This window comes from Canis aureus, chromosome 23, assembly GCF_053574225.1.
Source record: "Canis aureus isolate CA01 chromosome 23, VMU_Caureus_v.1.0, whole genome shotgun sequence".
NCBI lineage: Eukaryota > Metazoa > Chordata > Mammalia > Carnivora > Canidae > Canis > Canis aureus.
This window is the reverse complement of record NC_135633.1, coordinates 12,844,031-12,863,368: the sequence shown is the minus strand read 5'-3', so window position 1 is coordinate 12,863,368 and position 19,338 is coordinate 12,844,031. Positions and strand designations below refer to the sequence as shown.

General features: G+C 44.1%; 1 protein-coding gene across 4 annotated transcripts in view; it reads left to right on the top strand.

Annotated features, from left to right (window-relative positions):
• The window catches only part of INSC (INSC spindle orientation adaptor protein), a 119,061-nt gene that overhangs the window by 47,354 nt on the left and 52,369 nt on the right, over nt 1–19,338 (top strand). For all 4 annotated transcript variants that reach the window (XR_013361969.1, XR_013361968.1, XM_077866380.1 and 1 more), the window contains exons 3-5: nt 5,699–6,044; nt 7,024–7,076; nt 8,474–8,597. Coding sequence is in view for 2 of the 4 variants with exons in the window: in XM_077866380.1 (XP_077722506.1) it covers nt 5,699–6,044; nt 7,024–7,076; nt 8,474–8,597 (523 nt within the window). In the remaining 2 variants the exon portion in view is untranslated. The remainder of the gene's footprint in view (nt 1–5,698; nt 6,045–7,023; nt 7,077–8,473; nt 8,598–19,338) is intronic.

Here is a 19,338-nt window from a genome sequence, read left to right as displayed (position 1 = left end):
TCCGTAGGGTTTGAGTTCTGTTACTTTGTCGTTCTGTCAAATTTTCATGTGGGAATTTAGAGAGATTTAAAAACTGCTGTCACCACTGCCATCTTCCCAGAATTTTCCTTCTTTCTCTACTTTGAAGTAATTAAATTCTGTTGAGACAACTGCTTTAATTGAAACTTCTCTAATAACAACTAACATGTATAATACTTCCTGTCGGGCATTATTCTAAGCAAATATATACACACATTTGCATAAATGCATGTGTATGTGTATGTATATATTCACTTCACTTAATAATCACAAAAAGCCTAGGGGCTGGGTACTATTATCATTTCCTTTCTACCAATGAGGCAACTGACGCACAGAGAGATAAAGTAACTTGCCCAAAGTTAAGCAGGTAGCAAGTGGCAGATCTGAGATTTAATACAGGCAATCCAGCTCCAGAGCTAATGGTCTGATGGGAATAGTGATACCGCACGGAAGCCATGTGATGCCTAGAAGACCCAGTGGCAAGCCTGACTCTGATGGTAGCAAGATGGTACCTAGAAGACAGAACAGTAAGAGAAGAAGTGGTGACTGTGACCAGCTTGAGATATTTAGGGGAGCCAGACAGCATGACCACCCCTGGAAGGAAAGGTAGCCAGGCCTGGCAGGACCTGACAGCTAGGGTGCTACCCAGGGTAAGGGTGCTAAAGGGAGAAAAGATGACAGATTGTGGGGAGAATCTACAGTTGACCTTTGAACAACACAGGGGTTAGGGGCACCCACTCCCCACCCAGTTGAAAATTCACATGTAAGCTTTAACTCTTCTGAAACTTAACTAATAGCTTACTATTGACTGGAAGTTTTACTGATATCATAAAGTTGACTGACATATAATTTGTATGTTTTATATATCATACACTGTGTTCTTATAATAAAGTAAATAGAGAAAAAATGTTACTAAGAAAATCCTAAGGAAGATCAAATACGCGGATAGTACTGCACTGTAAAAAATCCACAGATAAGTGGACCCGTGTAGTCCACACCTGGGTTGTTCAAGGGTCAACTGTGTATAAGGTGAACTCTGGGGACTCCTGGAAATGCTTGAGATGTGTGGCACATGGTGTTGGGATGAGAATGAGGTTGGGTTCTATTTATTGGTGTCTGTTTCTCCTCTTAGATGGTGCGAGTGTCCGAGGGGAGGGATCACCAGCACAAAGCCTGGCACATGCTCAACATCAGTAGCGCTTCAATGAATCGGGTCAAGCAGGGGTTGTCTGAGAGGCACTGCTTAATGTTTTAAGCCTTATCGAACTGGGTGAGGATCTTTTGTGTTTGCTACTGGTTTCCTATGGGGATGAGCTTTTCCCATAGGAACTAAGGTCTCCCTTTAGCCACGTCCCCCAGGGCTTGAGTATCTATATCCCCGCCTTACCATTTGCCTGAAAGTTCTGGGAATTGGGATAGTAGTTGCTAAGGGCCCCAGCTTTATGGAACCAGAGCACTGCTTTGTGGAACATAGAAATGTTTATAAAATGACTTGAACAAAAGATTTTTCTGGTTCTCCTGACACCTTCTATTTAACATAGAAGTCTTTATGATGATGTCTTTTGTAGAAGGTACTTACTTACCCAACTCTTACACTTGTACCACATTGCAGGGAACCCATCTACACTACATCTGACACACTGGCCAACGATAGAAGCCACATCTCCTGAAATGTAGTTCAGAACAGAGGACTGGGTGAGTTCAAGGGGTTCCTAAGTGCTCCTCTTGTAACACCCCTACAAGTCCAGAAAATATTTCCAGCTTTTGTGGGAAGGCTTATAATCCATGTTTACCAGGCAATTTCTGGTTTACTAGATCAGTTAAATATTTATTGATCCTTAATATGTGTCGGGCTGAGTGCTGGCAATGCTGAGGTAGGTCAATACCTGCCTTTGAGCTATATCTCAAAGTTGGTGGAAGAGAGAGACAGGTGGAGAAACTATATAATGTGGTCAGTATAGACAATCTTCGGGCAATCTTTGGAGTAGGTTGCCTGCAGAGAGTTCTGGCTAAGTCCTATAAATCTTCTGCATCTCTGTATTTCCATCCGTAAAATGGAGACAAGGAAAGTGTGCACTTAATCAGGATATTGTGAGAATAAAATAATGCATGATAATTGTACAACCCTTGGGGTACTATAGGGGTCCAATAAATATTAATTATTATTACTGGTGGGTTTTGTCTACTTTCCCTTTTCCTCTGCCTTCAGAACAGTTTTTCATCCAATCCTCTATTTTTTTTATACCACACACAACTATCTTATAACCTCAACGGTTTAGCTGTAATTTGAGCAGCTTGGGTGCAAAGCATATTGGTTAAAATCAGGCTGGGTGGGACGTATATACAGGTTTTGAGCAGCCAACCCATTTTCCCCTCCACCTGCTGGTGGGTCAGAACCTCTTGATGTCCTCCCAGCCCTATCAGAGTTGGCCGTGGTTGGGCCTGCTGCTGGATGGGCCCTGAGGCCTGGTCATGGAGTGAGGTTAAGAGGAGGCAGGGATTTATGGGTTTACTAATCTGCTCAGTTTATTCTTTTTACATTTGTTTGCTCCTTGGGGGAGAAAGAGGAGGTATTTGTCTAAACCATCTCTAGAAACAGAAGTTATTTTAAGCTCATTCTTAAAGAAAACCAGATTCTGCTTTCCCCCAAAGGCGCCCCTGTCTGTCTGCGTCTCTGCGGCCATCACCCTGAAAGGCAGCTCCTGCAACTGGGCAGCCGGGAGTGGGTTTGGCCTGAAAGCAGCGATTGCATCTCTGGGGCCCAGGATCCTGGCCTCCCTGTACCCCAGAGCTTTAGGCAGAGCCAGTGGCTCACAGCTTCCTTTCTCTTCCTGTTGCACAGATGCAGCCCCAATAGTCTTTGCTTGGGAAAAATTGTTCTTCCCGTCTCCCTGTGTTAAGGTTGTCTCATCTTGCTCTCTGCTCCTCTAGGTCTTTTTTTCTTTTTGAAGGATTCTCAGAGTGGGAAGCAGTAAAGCAAAGAGGTTAAGAGTAGACTCTGGAGTGAGAGAGACCAAGATTTCAGTGCCAGTGCTACTACTTTTTATCCGGGTGACTTTACCTCTCTCGTCCCAGCTTCCTCATCTGTAAAATGGGGATAACAATACTACTAACTCAGATGCTTGTCTTGAAGAATAAATTAAACAATTCATGTAAAGCACTTGGCACAGTGCTCAACATGTGGAATGTGCTCAGAAACTTCTAGCCAGTAGGTTAGTAATTTCTGGAGGTGCTGAAGCGTTACATGGGGGAAGGGCAGCAAGGAGAACTAGCCTCTTTGACCATTTCTTTATGCCACATACTGTCCTAAGTCCTTCACATTCAACCATTTGATGTAGTTCTTTCATCTACCTGGCATGGAAGTTTCAATTATTATCTTTTTGTGACAGATAAAGAAATTGAGGCTCAGAGAGGTTAAGTTACTGAAAAGACTAAGGTGTGTTGTTAAGTCAGGAGGCTGGTTATCCTGGTTGGGGAGTGACCAGAAGGGGGCACAAGGGAGACTCCCTGGATGCTGAAAATCCACCAAACTGTCCCTTGATATTATAATTTGTTCACCTTTATGTACCTATGATATTTCAATAAAAATTTCAGAAAAAGGAAAAAAAATAAAGCAGCCACAGCTTCCCTTTGGCCACACAGGCCGTGAGTAGCAGAGCCAGCTCTGTTGGCCCCCATGTGCGAATGTATAAGCCTTGTTGGCCTGGGCCTGTGGAAGCTTTTCTTACGCTCAAGGCCCTGACACGGTGGGCTGTGTCTCCACTCCAGACTTTATGTGGCTTTCACTAGTTTTCTACGTAGATTCTTTCCTTTTTCAAAGATTTTATTTATTTTTTCATGGGAGGTAGACAGAGAAGCTGAGACATAGGCAGAGGGAGAAGCAGGCTCCCTGCGGGGAGCCCGACGTGGGACTGGATCCCAGGACCCCGGGATCATGCTCTGAGCCAAAGGCAGACTCTCAACCACTGAGCCACCCAGGTGCCCCCCCAAGGTTCTTTTCTGTTTCAGGATTCCATCCAGGAGATCCTGTTATAATTAGTCATCACGTCTCCTCTGTCTCCTTTGGCCTATGACAAGTTCTTAGTGTTACCTTGTTGGTGATGACGCTGACAGTTTTGAGGAGTACTGATTAGGTATTCTGTAGAGTGTTCCTGAGCCGGCCCCTGATGCCTTTCCCATGATGAGACTGAGGCCATGTATTTGGGGGAAGAAAGGCCTTTTCATCACATCTCATCAGAGGTACCACGCGGTCAACACGGCTGATGAGCAGTGAGGTTCATTTAGATCTCTTGAGTAGGATGAGGTTATGTCAGGTTTCTCTGCTGCAAAGTTACTTTTTCTTTGTCCCCTTTCTACACACTTTACTTTGGAATTGAGTCATTAAATGCAGCCCACGCTCAAGGCCCACCCCAGCTGTTCTTAGTCATCGAGTTTATCTGATGCAAGGCTTGTAAACACACACAATCATCTGACTATTTGCGCAGGTAGAGACACACAAGCTCCAAGCCAGACATCCAGACACCGGCATACAGATAATATAGACAGACACCCAAATGAGTTCATATCCACAAACAGACGCTCACAGGCCCTAATAACGCAGATACTAGAGAAATCAATAGTTTTGTCATTCCATTTCTCTTACCAGCCGAGCAATAAATCAGCTAGGGTTTTAATTAACACGGCTTCTGAAATCCCACTTTCTTTCTAGTTCTTAAAGATCTTAAAGAACGAGAATGGAGCACACTTCTGTGCAAGACAGGGGCGGAGGGGGTGACAAAAAGGGGAGTCTGGAATCTCATCAGGCCTTCTGGAAAGGGCCCAAGCCAGGGGAAGTTTGGGGCACTGATTCCCTTTTTCTCCCTCCTTGGCTTTTCCATGGCCCTTTCCGTTCCAGGCCTGAAGGAAGGGGGCATGAGTGTGTCCCCCCGCCCCCCCCCCGGCCCCCCAGGGCCCCAGAGCTCTTCCCCACCCAGCACCACAGGTGCCGCATGCTGGTTCCCAGGCACTGTGCCTTCACAGCCTCGCAGCCCCTGTGTTTGGGAGGAGGGAACAGCTGAAGCCCAGGCCGCCACACCAAGAGGCAGCAATGTAACTTGCCTCTGCCTTTGACGGAAGGAGGAAGGACGCTAGAAGGACAAAAGTGACAGCTGTCCACTGCAGTGTTTATGGAGTGAATGAGTCAGTGAGCCAGAGACTAGTTCACGTCTTTCCTCTTAGAAGCTCTTAGGCCAGGTTGCTTAGCTTTCTAGCTCTAGAACACGATGATCATATGTGTTTCCATCCTCTCTATCCCCTTTCTGATCGCGTGAGTCTGGGGCTGCTCTTTGTAGTTCACACTCGAAGAATTGTGTAGCTGTACCATAGCTCATAACAACAGAAGCACTCCTTGATATTTAGGCTTTTTCTCTTTCCTTCTTCTTCTGGTGAATATAGTCTGCTAACGTGCCAGATTCATTGCCTGTTGCTTGTCTGGTCATCTGCTTCCAAAACTTCCGTGCCTCCGTCTTGTTATCTGTAAGATGGAGATAGTGGAAAATAAGAGGGTTACCATGGTAAGTGAACACAAGAAACACTGATGAACATATAGGAGGTGTTTAGTAAACATCTGATGGCCTGAAATGGAAACCTTTGGCAATCGCGGGGTGTTGATGGCCACCGTGGCACTGTTCCCTGGCTGCAGGCTGCACCTGATGCAGGTGGACTCGGTCCAGCGCTGGATGGAGGACTTGAAGCTCATGACCGAGTGTGAGTGCATGTGCGTCCTGCAGGCAAAGCCCATCAGCCTGGAGGAAGATGCACAGAGTGACCTCATCCTGGCCGGCGGCCCTGGCCCCGGAGACCCCCTGCAGCTGCTTCTCAAGAGGGGCTGGGTCATCAGCACCGAGCTGCGCAGGATTGGACAGAAGCTGGCCCAGGACCGCTGGGCACGTGTCCACAGCATGAGTGTGCGTCTGACTTGCCACGCCCGCTCCATGGTCAGCGAGTACAGCGCGGTCAGCAGGAGCTCCTCGCAGGAGATGGGTCAGGTCGGCTGTCTTGGCATGGGCAGGGGCGGGCCCTTGGAAGGGGATGCCTTCTGGAAGAATGGGTCCGAAGTGTCCAAAGTGTTTGAAACTTTCCTGCTCTAGGGCCTCCCTCCTGTTCTGAGAAGCAGGGAAGATAGTAAGGACCTTTACTGAGAACCTAGCACGTACTGGGCACCGAGCTAGGTGCTTGCCCACACACGCCTCATTTAACCTGCACTACGTGTGAGGCAGGCATAGCCACTGCGAGAGGCTGTTCAGGGGTGCCGTGTACCCACTTTTGTGCCAGACTGGGCTCAAGTGTCAGCTCTGCTGTGCGACCTTGGCAAGTTACTTACCTTCTCTGTGCCCCAGTTCCATCACCCTAATGAGTATAATAATAGCACATTTTTCATACATATGTTGTGCGGACTAATGTGTTATTACATGTTAAACATGAAAAACAGTTGCTGAAAAATATTAGCTAGTATGATATCCTCACCTTATGGATGAGGAAACAGAAATTCAGAGAGCCTAAGTAACTTGCCCAAAGTTAAGTCATATTCAGTCTCTTTCTGATTCTGAAGTCCATGATCTTGAAGCTTCTTTTCTAAGCCTATAATGGAGCATTGAAAATCGCCTTGTCATCTGGTTTTCTTTCTTCGGGCATTCACTCCCCAGCTCAGTGCTTTACCCTTTTCCTTGCTCCACTTCACAGACAGTAAACTCCTATTCATCCCTAGCAGCCCCGCTCAAATGTCCCTTCCTCTCTGAAGCGTCCCAGGTCCCCCAGCATAACTCAGTGCCTGGTTTTCTTTTTTGAGCTCCCAAAGAAGCTGATGATGGTGTCTTGCCATCCATATAGCACTGTGTTACAGTTTATGTGCCTGCTTCCAAAATCAGGTGATTTGATTCATCTTTATACCCTGGAGGGCCCTGTACAGTAGTTGGTCCTCAACCTATGCTTGTTGACTCAAATAGACTTTTCTATTTTTTTCTACAGCTCGAGAAACTGCTAATGGAGAAATGCTCAGAGCTCTCGGCCATCACAGAGAGGTAAAAATCTGGATGCTGGCTAAGACTGGACAGGCTGTCCTCAGGCAGGGGAAGGGGCTGGCATCTTCTTCCAGAGGGAGAGCGTGAGTGGGGAGGCCTGGTGGTGGCCCAGGAGCCAACTTTTGCTGACTTTTATCAGCGACCTTGAAAGGGTCCCTTGGGATTTTCTGCCCCATTTTCAGGCCCTATGGAGAATGTAAAGGAGGAGAGGCCCAGGCATAGGAAGAGAGAGGATTGGTAAAGGTTGGTAAGAAGGAAAAGGTTTCCCAGAGCTTTGGGAAGGCCCCACCCAATCCCCCAAAGTCAAGGCAAGATGACAGCAGACATCACACCCTATACTCACAGACACATAGACAAGGATTTCACAGACACACACTTGCCTGTATATAGATATATAAACACACACTCATATATTCACAGAAATACACCCACACCTTCTTCTCTGTATCTCACACACATAAACATATATATATACGTTTACACGCAGACACATACACTCAGCCTCACATGTATACACACCCAGGTGTATGTTAACACTCTCCTTTACTCTTCCCAGCCCCCATGCCCTGCAAGAGAAACATGGGACTTGGTATCCCCTAGGGTTCCTGCTGGGGTCTTTGGCCTTCCAGCGGAACATTTCAGGCTATAGGGATAAATTCAAACTTGATCCACCCCCTGTTCTTCCTACCTGGGGAGAACATTTTTAAAGCTCCTTTCTGTAGACAGCCCGCTCTCTCTCTTTCTTTCTTTCTTTCTTTCTTTCTTTCTTTCTTTCTTTCTTTCTTTCTTTCTCTTTCTTTCTTGATTTTTATTTATTCATGAGAAACACAGAGAGAGGCAGAGACATAAGCAGAGGGAGAAGCAGGCTGCCTGTGGGGAACCCAATGCAGGACTCGATCCCAGGACCCCAGGATCACAACCTGAGCCAAAGGCAGACGCTCAACCACTGAGCCACCCAGATGCCCCTGAATAGCATTTCTTAAAGGGTCACACATATTGCCATACACCTTGCAAGTGAGCCCTGGCCTGCCTGGCACACCAGCACCCTCCTCTGCAGCTCCTATCCCCATCCCTAGACCCCGGTGCAATGAGAGCAGATTCTCTCAGGGAGAAGCCCAGAGGTATGAATTTGACCACTCTCTGATGGCCTTTCTTCTTGGTGACATGGACTGTTAGCTCCCTTTTCAGGCAGTGCTTCTCTGAACCCTAGCAGGCCAGAGAAGGACGAACCTGTTATGGAATATTCCATCTCTGATTCCCCTGGAGCTGATGGCTTCTCCCTAGGCCACTGGCACCACCCCCAGGCCTGCAGCAGGCCCAGATCTGGCCCCTGGGATGGTTCTAGGCTGGATACCTGCCCCTCCCAGTGGCCCCACTCTGCGGCTTCTTTCTCCCAGGTGCCTCCAGGTTGAGAATGAACATGTCCTGAAGTCAATGAAGGCCTGTGTGAGTGAGACCTTGAGCACGCTGGGCCAGCACTTCGGCCAGCTGCTGGAGCTGGCCCTGACCCGGGAAGTGCAGGTCAGTGCGGGCAGGGCTGCGGAGAGGGGCGCTCATGTAGACCCCTGGGGTGGGGGTGTGGGTTAGGAAAGGTGTGCACCAGGCCGTGGGAAGCCCTAAAAAGTCCTTTCTCGGGGCCGGGGGTGGGGGTGGTTAGCCTCAGACTACCAAGGTGAACTCCGGCACCTAGCAAACAGGATTGTTAGAGCTCGAGGCTTCCCATGTTAGCCCAAATCTCCATTTTCCAGATGTGAAGACTAGAACCCAGAGAGGGAAGAGACTTACCTAAGGTTCACAGAGCACAGAGCAAGTCCACGCAGAAGTTGGCATTTCCCAACTGCACTTTCAGTATCGTTCCTACCACCTTAAATCTCCGTGTACTTATTGTCCACGGTACATGCAGTGGGTCCCTAGTGTCCTGAAAGATGTAAGGTACCTGTGGGGAACAAACCAATTCCAGAAATCCCGGCAATAGAAAAGAATCTCGAAAGGTCATATATAGTCCAGCCCCTGCCTCTAGGCAGGGTCGTGCTTGATTCTAGAAAGAACGAGGGCTTTGGAACCAGATAGATCTACTTTCAAACTCTGGTTCACTGTGAGACCTTGATTATGTCCTTAACCTCCAAAAGGCCTCATTTTCTTCATCCACAAAGTGAAAGCCTTCCCCAGAAGAAAAATGAGAGGATTAAGCAAACATCATAGTATGGGTTAAATATATGTTATTTCCCTCTGTTGCCTTTTCCTATTTTAAAAGCCTCCCAGAAAAGCGGATTCCATAAGGTTTTCATTATGAAAGGTATTTACATGTTATTTATAGTTACAGAAATATTGTGTTACATATTTGCCATTCTTTTCCCACCACCAAATAAAAGCCTTCCACAAATAGCAAGTCCCTTTCCCTATCAGCTTCTCTCCAGACTCAGCCTTTCTACACAGCCCGGAGCTTCCTTTTTCTCCTTCCTGTGTGTCTGGCTCATTTTGCACAGGGTACAGGCTCTTCTGACCCGGCCCACCTGCTGCTGGGCAGTGCAGCTGGGCCGATGCATTCTCACCCCGCAACCCCGGAGAGTCTGCAAAGGCCACTCTGTCCCAAGAGCCTGGGATGAGTGGAAGGAAGGGCCAAAGCCTGGGCTGCTGGGGCTGGTACTTGGCATTGATGTGCAAATGCTGACCCGCACATATAGGGGCGGGTGGTGGCTCAAGCTGGGGCCAGTGTCCCAAACTGAGCTCTCAAATCCCAGAAGGACCCTATGGAACATGAGGCCAAAGTGGGTGAAAAAGTCAAGGGGGCGAAGAGTGAGGATATTGAAGGCAAGATCTGGGAAGGAAGGGAGCCTGGAGGTATTTTTGAGCAGGGCTATGGTACCTACTGATACTTTTCATGTTACTTCTGTGCCTTTTTGCCTGGAGGTAGCAGGTTCAATGAAAAGGGCTAAGCTCGAAGAGTTATGTTGGATTGTAAACAGAAGCCCGCTGGGTTTGGAAGTAGTCAATCTACCAGGAGGCAAAGGTGTCTTTTCAATGGTCTGTGTCAGAATCCTGGAGAAAGCTCCCTGGGCTGCCAGGAGCCTGCCTGGACCTTGTAGACCATGCTGCTGGTTTCCTGGGCAGTGCTGGGTCCATTCTGGGTTTTCCTTCATCCCGATCTTGTTCGCAGTGGGATTCCTGATCTGGTCCTTCTGTTTCCCTGGCTAAGTCCTGCCCTTCCCCAGGTCTGACCACCTGGGTCACTGATGCTTGGTTTGGGAGCTGAGCTGGATCAGCTGCTCCTCTCTTAGAATTTGATCACCCATTGGCCTCCCTCCCCTTGTCTGTCCAACATATTCCTTAGCTTCAGATAAGCCCCCTTCCCTCCCAGCATGCACCTTGGTGGCCCCCTCTATGCATCTTGGTGGCCCCCTCTATGCCCTCCTACGGGTCAGGATTGCCATACTCATAATACTTTTTGTCTGATGTTTAGGTTGTTTGTTGTTTTGTTTGGTTTTTATGTTAGGATGTTTCCATACAGATGGCAGTGACATAGGAAACACACTGGCTGAAGGCAAGGTGATTTGTGTTCAGTGTTGTAAGCATGTGCTTCTTAAACTGGTGACCCAAGGACCCTGGTACCAATCCCTGGGATGTTAGTAATTATATAAGGATCATATTTGGGGGTATCTCCACATAAAGGAACTTAAGCCTATTTCCTTGCATTGGGATTTCTTCCATCATGTGCTCTTCTGCATCAAGAGTCTTCTTAAAAGGTCTCCACACATTCATAGTATTTGTCAGGCCTATAGCTTCCATAGATAGGGATTTGGGTTCGTTTTGTTCACGGATATATATCTGGCCACTAAGATAGTACCTTTCATACAGTAGGCACTCAATAAAGACTTATTAATGAATGAATATTAAGCAGTATATTCCAAACTTGCATAGTCACAATGAATCTTTTTTTAAAATTATTATTCTTAAAGCACCTGATCACTTACTCTGGCATGCTGGCATTTCAGGAAATGCAATTTAGTAAAAAAATTTTTTTTTCTCAGGAGGCTCTTGAGCAGAGGAACAGTGCTCGCCACCCCCCCCCCCGCCCCCCATTCCCCACCATCCACAAAAATACTATGTAATAGAACAATGCTCACAATGAGGGCAATGACAACCTAGCACTACTCTGCTCTGGTTCGCTCTATTCTGGAGTATTACGTCCAGTTCCAGACCCCGGATGTCTCCCTGGCAATGGCTGTGCTCAGAGGAGGCTCCTACAAGGTTGGGGGAACGGCTGAAGATCAAGGTATGTGGGACATAGGTGGAGGAGCCGAGGGTGTTTCATCTAAGGATGGACAGACACTCTGCTACCCCCAAAGTTCTGTGTTTGGGGGCTCTGCAGGGAGAAGGGCCTCAGGCCAGCAGGGCCAGATCTAGAGGACATTCTCTGTAGCAAGGAGTTGGTGAAACAACAGGGCTGCCGCCCTGCAGTGGAAGGGGCTGCCTTTCCGAAGGGACTCTCTGTCCCTGAGCCAAGCACGTCAGGCTTGGGGGGCATTAGCAGGGGATGAGTGACTTGCAAGGTTTCTTCCAGTCTTGGTAGCATGGAAATCTATGAATGTGGGTATTGTGGGGTAGAGGATTGTGTGGAGTTTGGAGTATCCAGGTTCACATCTTGCTGGTGCTACTTACTGGATTTGCAGACTTGGGCCAGTTACTTAATGTCCTTCACCTCTGCAGTGGGTTGTCATTAGGATTAAATGAGACAAGCCAAGAGTAACTGGTGGCACTCTTCTGACAGTGTCAACAGCTTTATTCACTCAAGACTTGCTCTACCTTAAGAGAAGCTCACAGTGTGCTTTGCTAAAAGAGCCCCCTAGTCACCTAAAGAATTGTTTATTAAGATAATTTGACTACTTGGTGGGTATGGAAAACTTTAAAGTTTAAATGTTAGGAGCCACCAATAGGAAATTAATGAACACTGATGATTAATCTATCTGGGAATAGAGGATTAGCTATGTGGGAGGTAAGAGAAAACTTAACTTATAAAAAATGATTTACTTAAAAATGACTTCTAAGGGACTCTCTATCAAATAAATTGACTCTAAACTGTACCTTGACTCAGCTTCATGTGGGTAGAAGTTATATTAATTTATCCTTCATTCCATCAATTATTTTTGATTTTAGTTTAAAATAGAATAGTTTTATTCTAATAAAACTGATTAGGGAATGCAGCTTTGGCTCTGTGGCTAAGTGAGCTAGTTAAAACTTTATCTCACAGCTAAATTTCCCCTCCCTGCTGGTCAGCCTCAGGCATCCCCTGAGGGACAAGCACTTAGCTTGTGACAGAGCTCAGAGCAGAGCGACACTTCATAAGAGAAGAGAGACAGGTGCTAAGCTGAACATACTCATCCCTACCGTCTCAGTAGGAGGACAGAAGGAGGTAGGGAGCAAAGCTAGCAGAGGTGTGTTGCTGAAATCCCTACCTAGGGGAGAGGAATAGTGGGGAACCACATACGGCCCCTTAGTAGTTGACACTTCTTGCCCTATTATTTTATTGCCTTTTTTTTTTTACATTTGTTTTTATTTAAGTTCGATTTGCCAACATATAGTATAACACCCAGTGCTCATCCCATCTAGTGCCCTCCTCAGTGCCCATCACCCAGCTACCCCATCCCCCTGCCCACCTCTCCTCTGCAACCCTTTGTTCATTTCCCAGAGTTAGGAGTCTCTCATGCTTTGTCTCCCTCTCTAATTTTTCCCACTTGTCTTATTGGCCTTATCCATTGGGCTGTGGTCAGGCAGGAGGGCGGCTGAGCCCCTTGGGGGAGGAGGTCAGCTGCCAGCGGGGAGATTATTTCTCACTTTCATGAAGCCATTCCTCCAAATAACAACCCCTACTTCTTTGTAGATCCTTCTGGAGTCACAGTGGGAAATTTAGACTCTGTTCCTGAAGGCTTGAAAATGACTCATGATATTACATCCATTAAATTAGCTCTAAGGAAGTTTTGTAACTAAAGCTCAAAATTTGCTTTTTTGTCCTATTTCCCATTCTCAGATCTTGCTCAGTTATGTTGTTCAGTATAGGTAATCAGAGGCTGCAATGCAGCTAAGTCGTAACATAAAGATAATCTGTACATAAAGTTCTCTAAAATTTAGAAATTGTCTGTCTTATCATAAAGTTCTCTGAGAGAAAATAGTTAAAGAAAAAAACTTAAAAATAAAACTCTGCATCCCTTTACCTGTAGGAATAATTCAAAGTCCCAAATACTTAGGTTAATCTAATTCTCTTCCATTTTCTTTCTGTGCTCACCTTAGCCAGAAAGGTCTCATCCCAGTGTGTGTGGTCATGTTTCCTTGGGAAGCTATAGTCTGGTCTGTCTCTCCAGCAAGGGGAGGGGCTCCCTGCAGGCTTACCAGTTTTTTTTGTTTTTTTTTTAAGATTTTTATTTATTTATTCATGAGAGACACAAAGAGAGAGATTGAGAAAGAGAGAGAGAGAGAGAGAGAGAGAGAGAGGCAGAGACACGAGCAGAGGGAGAAGCAGGCTCCATGCAGGGAGCCCAATGTGGGACTCGATCCCAAGACTCCAGGATCACACCCTGAGCTGAAGGCAGGCGCTTAACCGCTGAGCCACCCAGGCATCCCCCAGGCTTCCCAATTTGTTGTTGTTGTTGTTTTTTTTTTTTTCAGGCTTCCCAATTTGTACTGGTCTTTCTCAGCTATGCTTGAAAGAGTACCGTGGATACACAGCAGTATCACAGCACTACTCCTGCACTCACAGAAAGTTAAAACAAGGCCAATCCTCAGTCCCTAAAGGACGAGTTCCAGGCAACATTTCATGCTAGGACTCCGTCTTAGGGTTGCTGACGGTCTTAACAGATACTTCTTTGCAGTTGAGTGAAAGAGGGTAGGGAACAGACACCATCTTGGTGGCACCTGTGGCATTACATCAGTTTATTTCAGTTGTCCATGGTCCACAAGGCTTTCTGAACATTCATTCACTGGGGGGAAGCATCTACCATAGATTAACTGTGGCACAGTGTTTACTATATATGGGAGAAAAATGTCTCCTTTTTTTATAGAAGGGCATTTGATATGTTTACTTCTTCACGCAAAGTCAGATATTTGTAATCTCTTCCCAATGACTTGCTTGGTTTGCATACTTTCCCACCCAGCATTTTTAACATTTCTTAATTTCTAGCTCCCCTCCAAACACTGTTTTTCTGCCATCCCAGGCTGCATTGATTTGGGCTGCTTGAAGTAACTTAGGCTAGAATTCGTCAAACCACTTCAAAGGCATCACATTCTCCAGGTTCCCAAAGATTTTCTAGGAGAAATGCAAGCATATATACTTTTAAGGAAATCAATGTCCAGATCTCCAATTTTTGTTTCATTCCTAGAAATGATCCTCCCAATAATACACAGTTTCAAACATCCCTTCTATTACTTTCCAAAAGAGGGATGTGCTCCCATCCATCCCAAATCTTATAGTGCATTGCCCTGCTGTGTAAAGCCTTGGAGTGGCAGTAGGATTGGGGAGATCAAAGAAGCCTTCATTCCTGAACTATAACCCATAGGCCTCCATGAATTATTTCTGTGCTTTTCTTACATATTTCCATTGAGAAAGGTATTAGAAATTGTGTGTTTTGCCCATTGTGGAGATATATGGTTGTGTGTGTGTGTGTGTGTGTGTGTGTGTGTGTGTGTGTTGGTAGGGTGGTTTTGAAAGTTTTCAATTTATTATGTCCCTTCCATCTCTATTTACTCCCAGACTATGCATGGCTCTTGAGGGACATTCTCCTTAGACAAAGCAAAGAGAGAACTGATAGGATACATCAAGCACTCAAAGTGGCTTTTGGGGGCACATATTTAAATGCAAGCAATTCCTTGCAACTATATCTCACACTCAACCCTAGGATATGTCATCCATTGGCTAGAAAACATCTTTGAAGAGCCAGAGATTCTAAAGGTTAATGATCCTGATTCTTTTAAATGCTGGAGTATTTTAGAGAATGACTAAATTTTTCAAGATATATTGGATGAAATCCACAGATACAAATTTTACATGATTTTTTTTCAGATTTGGTGCACATTATTTAAGAAAGCAGTTAAAGCTTATTTTGTCAACATATTTTATGAAATATTTATGCTAATTTCTACTTCTTGTTAGCAAAAGATAAAATTAATTGCTGGCAGCTGGACTCATTAGATTTAACCAGTAAATACCTTTTTCCTTCTTTAAATATGTAGGGAAGTTTGATCATTAGAGCTACTAAAAATAATCAAATGATTTCTAATGTTTTTTTAAGATTTATTTATTTATTAGAGAGAGAGAGCATGCACACATAAGGGGGTGGGCAGAGAGGGAAAGAGAGAGGGAGAGAGAGAAGCAGACTCCTTACTAAGGCTAGAGCCCAACATGGGGCTCCATCTCATGACCCTGAGATCATGACTTGAACCAAAATCAAGAATCGGATCCTTAACCCACTGAGCCACCCAGGCGCCCTGATTTCTAATTTTTTATTCTCAAATTTTAATTATTCCTTATAATGAACACCAAATTTCAATACATATACCCACCTATTTACTGAAAAAATACAATGTTCTTTACTATATTCCTAGATTTATAAGTAATTTGCAATGTTAGCTACATATTACTTTGCATTATTAAAAGTTTAGTAAATTGATTTATCTTGGCTTTATAACATATACAAATAAACCAGATTTTATTTTATCTCTACATTGTTTTAGTACTACCAGTTTTTAGCATTTTCCCTTGGAGAATGATTTCTATAATTATTTGTCAGTGGTTTTTTTTTAGCATTTCTTGAAACATATCAAAACATTTTATAATTAAAAATGTAGTTAGTTCTATATTGAGAAAAAGTTGTCTTGGCTGACTGGCTTGGTTGAAAGAACTGTCTTTGCCAATTAGGATATAAGGTGGGCATTTCCATAATTTAAATAAGCAAAAGCTGTAGTGTCAAGGTTTTGATAAAACTTGTTTGAAACACACACAAATATTTTTATTAAAAATTGTATTGGCAATGAAAGTAATAATATTTTGATTTTCCCAATCCTTTCTACATAATTTGGATAACCCAAGGTGCTCCAAGTGAAAGAGAAATGGGTATAATTAATAATTATTTGATAAGTCTTGGTAAAGTACATTTGGAATTCTTCCCAGAAATTGAGATAGTGAATGAACAACTCTAATGATTGGGTGACAAATGCTTTTGCAAGTCAAGTGATTTCCAATTCTTTGCTTTTACCAATTTAGAGGAGTTATCAGCTCACAGATCATCAAAAATAGTGTTTGATGATGGATCACTATGTGATTGCATAACTCAGAATGTACTCAAAGGGTTGAGCAACTTGGCTATATAAACTCTTCCCATTCCTCTCTATGTATTTATGGGAACAAGATTTTTCAGGGTTTACGTCTCAAAATAGAGCACTAAGTCAATATTCAATCATGTATATATGAATTAATGAGAAAGCCTAAAAAAGAATACAAAGCCTCATTTATCTCATCAGGACATATATTTGTAATAAAATTTAAATTTTTGTAATTTATGATTATTTGTCAAAATTTGTAATCTATGTTGCTTTGGCCAATTGTACTGATAATAATTAGTAACTCAACCAAGAAGAGAGTATTTTTTAAAAGATTTTATTTATTTATTTAGAAGGAAAGAATGCGAGCAAGGGGAGGGGCAGAGGGAGAAGGAGAGAGAATCTCAAGCAGACTCCACCCTAAGCGCCGAGCCCTATGGGGCTTGAAGCTGTTATCTATCCCATGACTCTGAGATCATGACCTGAGCCAAACCAAGAGTTGGACGCTTAACCAACTAAGCCACCCAGATGCCCCAAGAAGAGAGTATTTTTAAATACTTAGAGCCTGATAGGCACAGGAAAAAAATGAAATTTCAAATGTCAGTGATAAATATGACAAGGGTGATCCATAAAACACTTTGAAACTTAAATGTATTACATTAAAAGAAAATTCTGAGGAGGGATTGGATGGGAACATAAATTTAAGGATGAAAAGATGCAAAATGCTGACAATGTTAAAGAAAGGGATTATTCATACATTTTTAAGAGGATGATGAGGGCATCAAGTTGTTTTGGTATTTAAGTTCCACTGACTACATCTAAAAAGAGTGATGTAATCCTTTTATTTTATGTGAGTATCTACAATCTGCTGGAAATTACATCCTTTCCAACTTTGTTCTTGAAACTGGTGGTGAAAAATTTTAACCATCAAATCAAAAATGTGCAAGGGGTCATATATTTTTCAAAATTCCTTTAGGTCTAAATAAGAAAATTAAAAACTGCCTTAGAATACATAGACATTTTAGTTCTATATCATGAAAGCTGTTATCCTTGCCTCTTGCTAGGGAACTGCTTAAGCCTAAGATCCCTGTCTTTCTTGTCTTTCTTTTTTTTTCTTTTTCTTTTCCTTTTTTTTTTTTTTTTATCCCTGTCTTTCTAAGGAAGGTTTCCTTGTGATGTTCGTGAAGTTTGGATCCTTATAGGCCTCGTGAAGACCAGTCCTTCTGCTATATGCTTCTTAGAACACAGTCTTTCCATACCTTTTGAGTATGTTAACCTTGAGTAGCATTTCTTTCTGCTACATTCTTTTTTTTTTCCCCCCACTAATGAACTATGTCTCCAGGATTTTCTCCTTTTCTTAATCCCTGACTCCTTTTAGGGAGACTCTGTTGAATTTCTGTCACTCTACCCTGCTTCTCATGTTGGTCTCTTTCCTTATCTAACTCCCAGAATGAGCACTAACTCCTAGAATGAGCACTAATTGCTGGATTTCAGTGGTTTTACCACATTGACTTCTTCCTTTCTGGCACATTATTTCATTTTTCAAAAAAAAAAAAAAAATCTTCTGGATGTTGGAATTTGCCTTATTGAGAGAAATGAAATCAATTAAGGTCTGTGTTTGCCCCAAACCTCCAATTCTAAGACATCTTATCCACATTTGCCTCCCTAAATGGGACATTCCAATCCAGGAGATATTTTCCCATCACAACAATAGCTAATCCGAGCCTGGATTTAGTTGGGATTTTGTCTGTCTCCAGGGTGTCCAATCTTTCTGTGCCTTTCCTCAGGGGCACCTGATTCATGTGTTTCTCCACTACATTCTCTGAGGACACAAGCAATACTGTATCCTCATATTCAAAGCCTTTCACCTAGAAATTTATCTAGCAATCCTTTAGATATCTCCTGCTATTCTCTGGAGCCCTCTCCTGTTTTCCAGAACTCAGTGCATAACAACCATTTTTATTATATCGTATCATCCAAAGGATCAAGAATGTGGGAAGAGCCTGGCAGAGTGATTCTTTTGTTCCACGTGGCCTCAACAGAGTTTACGTGGTGGTAGTCAGCTGGCAGATGGTCTGGAGAGTCTTAGAAAGCTTCGTCACATGTGTAGTGCCTTGGAGGGGACAGCTGGACAGCTGGTTGTGTGCTGAGAGTACTGCTCTGGGATCCTACACACGTGGCTTCTCCAGCATGGCAGTCTTAGAGTTACAAACTTCTTACATGGCAACTCAGGACTCTGAAAAGAATGTTTTAAGAAGCCTAGGTGGCAGCTTCAAGGTCTTTCATGAGCTAGCCTTGGAGGTCCCGGAACATTACTTCTACCAACTGCTGGCTTTTATTGGTCAAGCAAGTCATTGGGGCCAGTCCAGATTTAAAAGGTGGTGGTGGCACGGGGTAGTAGAGCCCACCTGTCTAAGGGAGGAGTAGCAAAGAATCTGTGGCCGGGTTTAATCTGCTACACCCCGTCACATCAGCCCACATGTATATAAGCCCTTTGCATGACTGGGCTGCCCTAACTGCCCAGCTGTGGTTCTCTGTCTGAAGCTTTAGGCAGAGCCTTCACAGTATTTTCCTGGCTCCCTCTGAGGAACTTTCCAGGCTGATGTGGGAGCCTTTACCTCTCCTGATCAATTTCACTGGGCTGCAGTCACTCTTTCTGACTGAGAAACAATTAAAAATATTTTTTCCTCTTCGAATTCCTTATTTAAAACAGCTAGATTATGTGCACCTCCCTAACTCTTCTTTATCCCTTTCTCCTGGTTTTCAAGATTCTAGTTTCTTTGTTTCTTCTCTGCCTACTTTGTCTTTAAAACAATATTTCTGTCATTCAGCTTCATCAATCTTTGTTCCTTTATTTTGTCTCTTTTCCGCCACTCTTCTCACGATACAGGGTGAGGCATATTTTTGACACTTCTTCAGTTCCTCCTTGATTGCCTGACAAATCTTGATTTTAGAG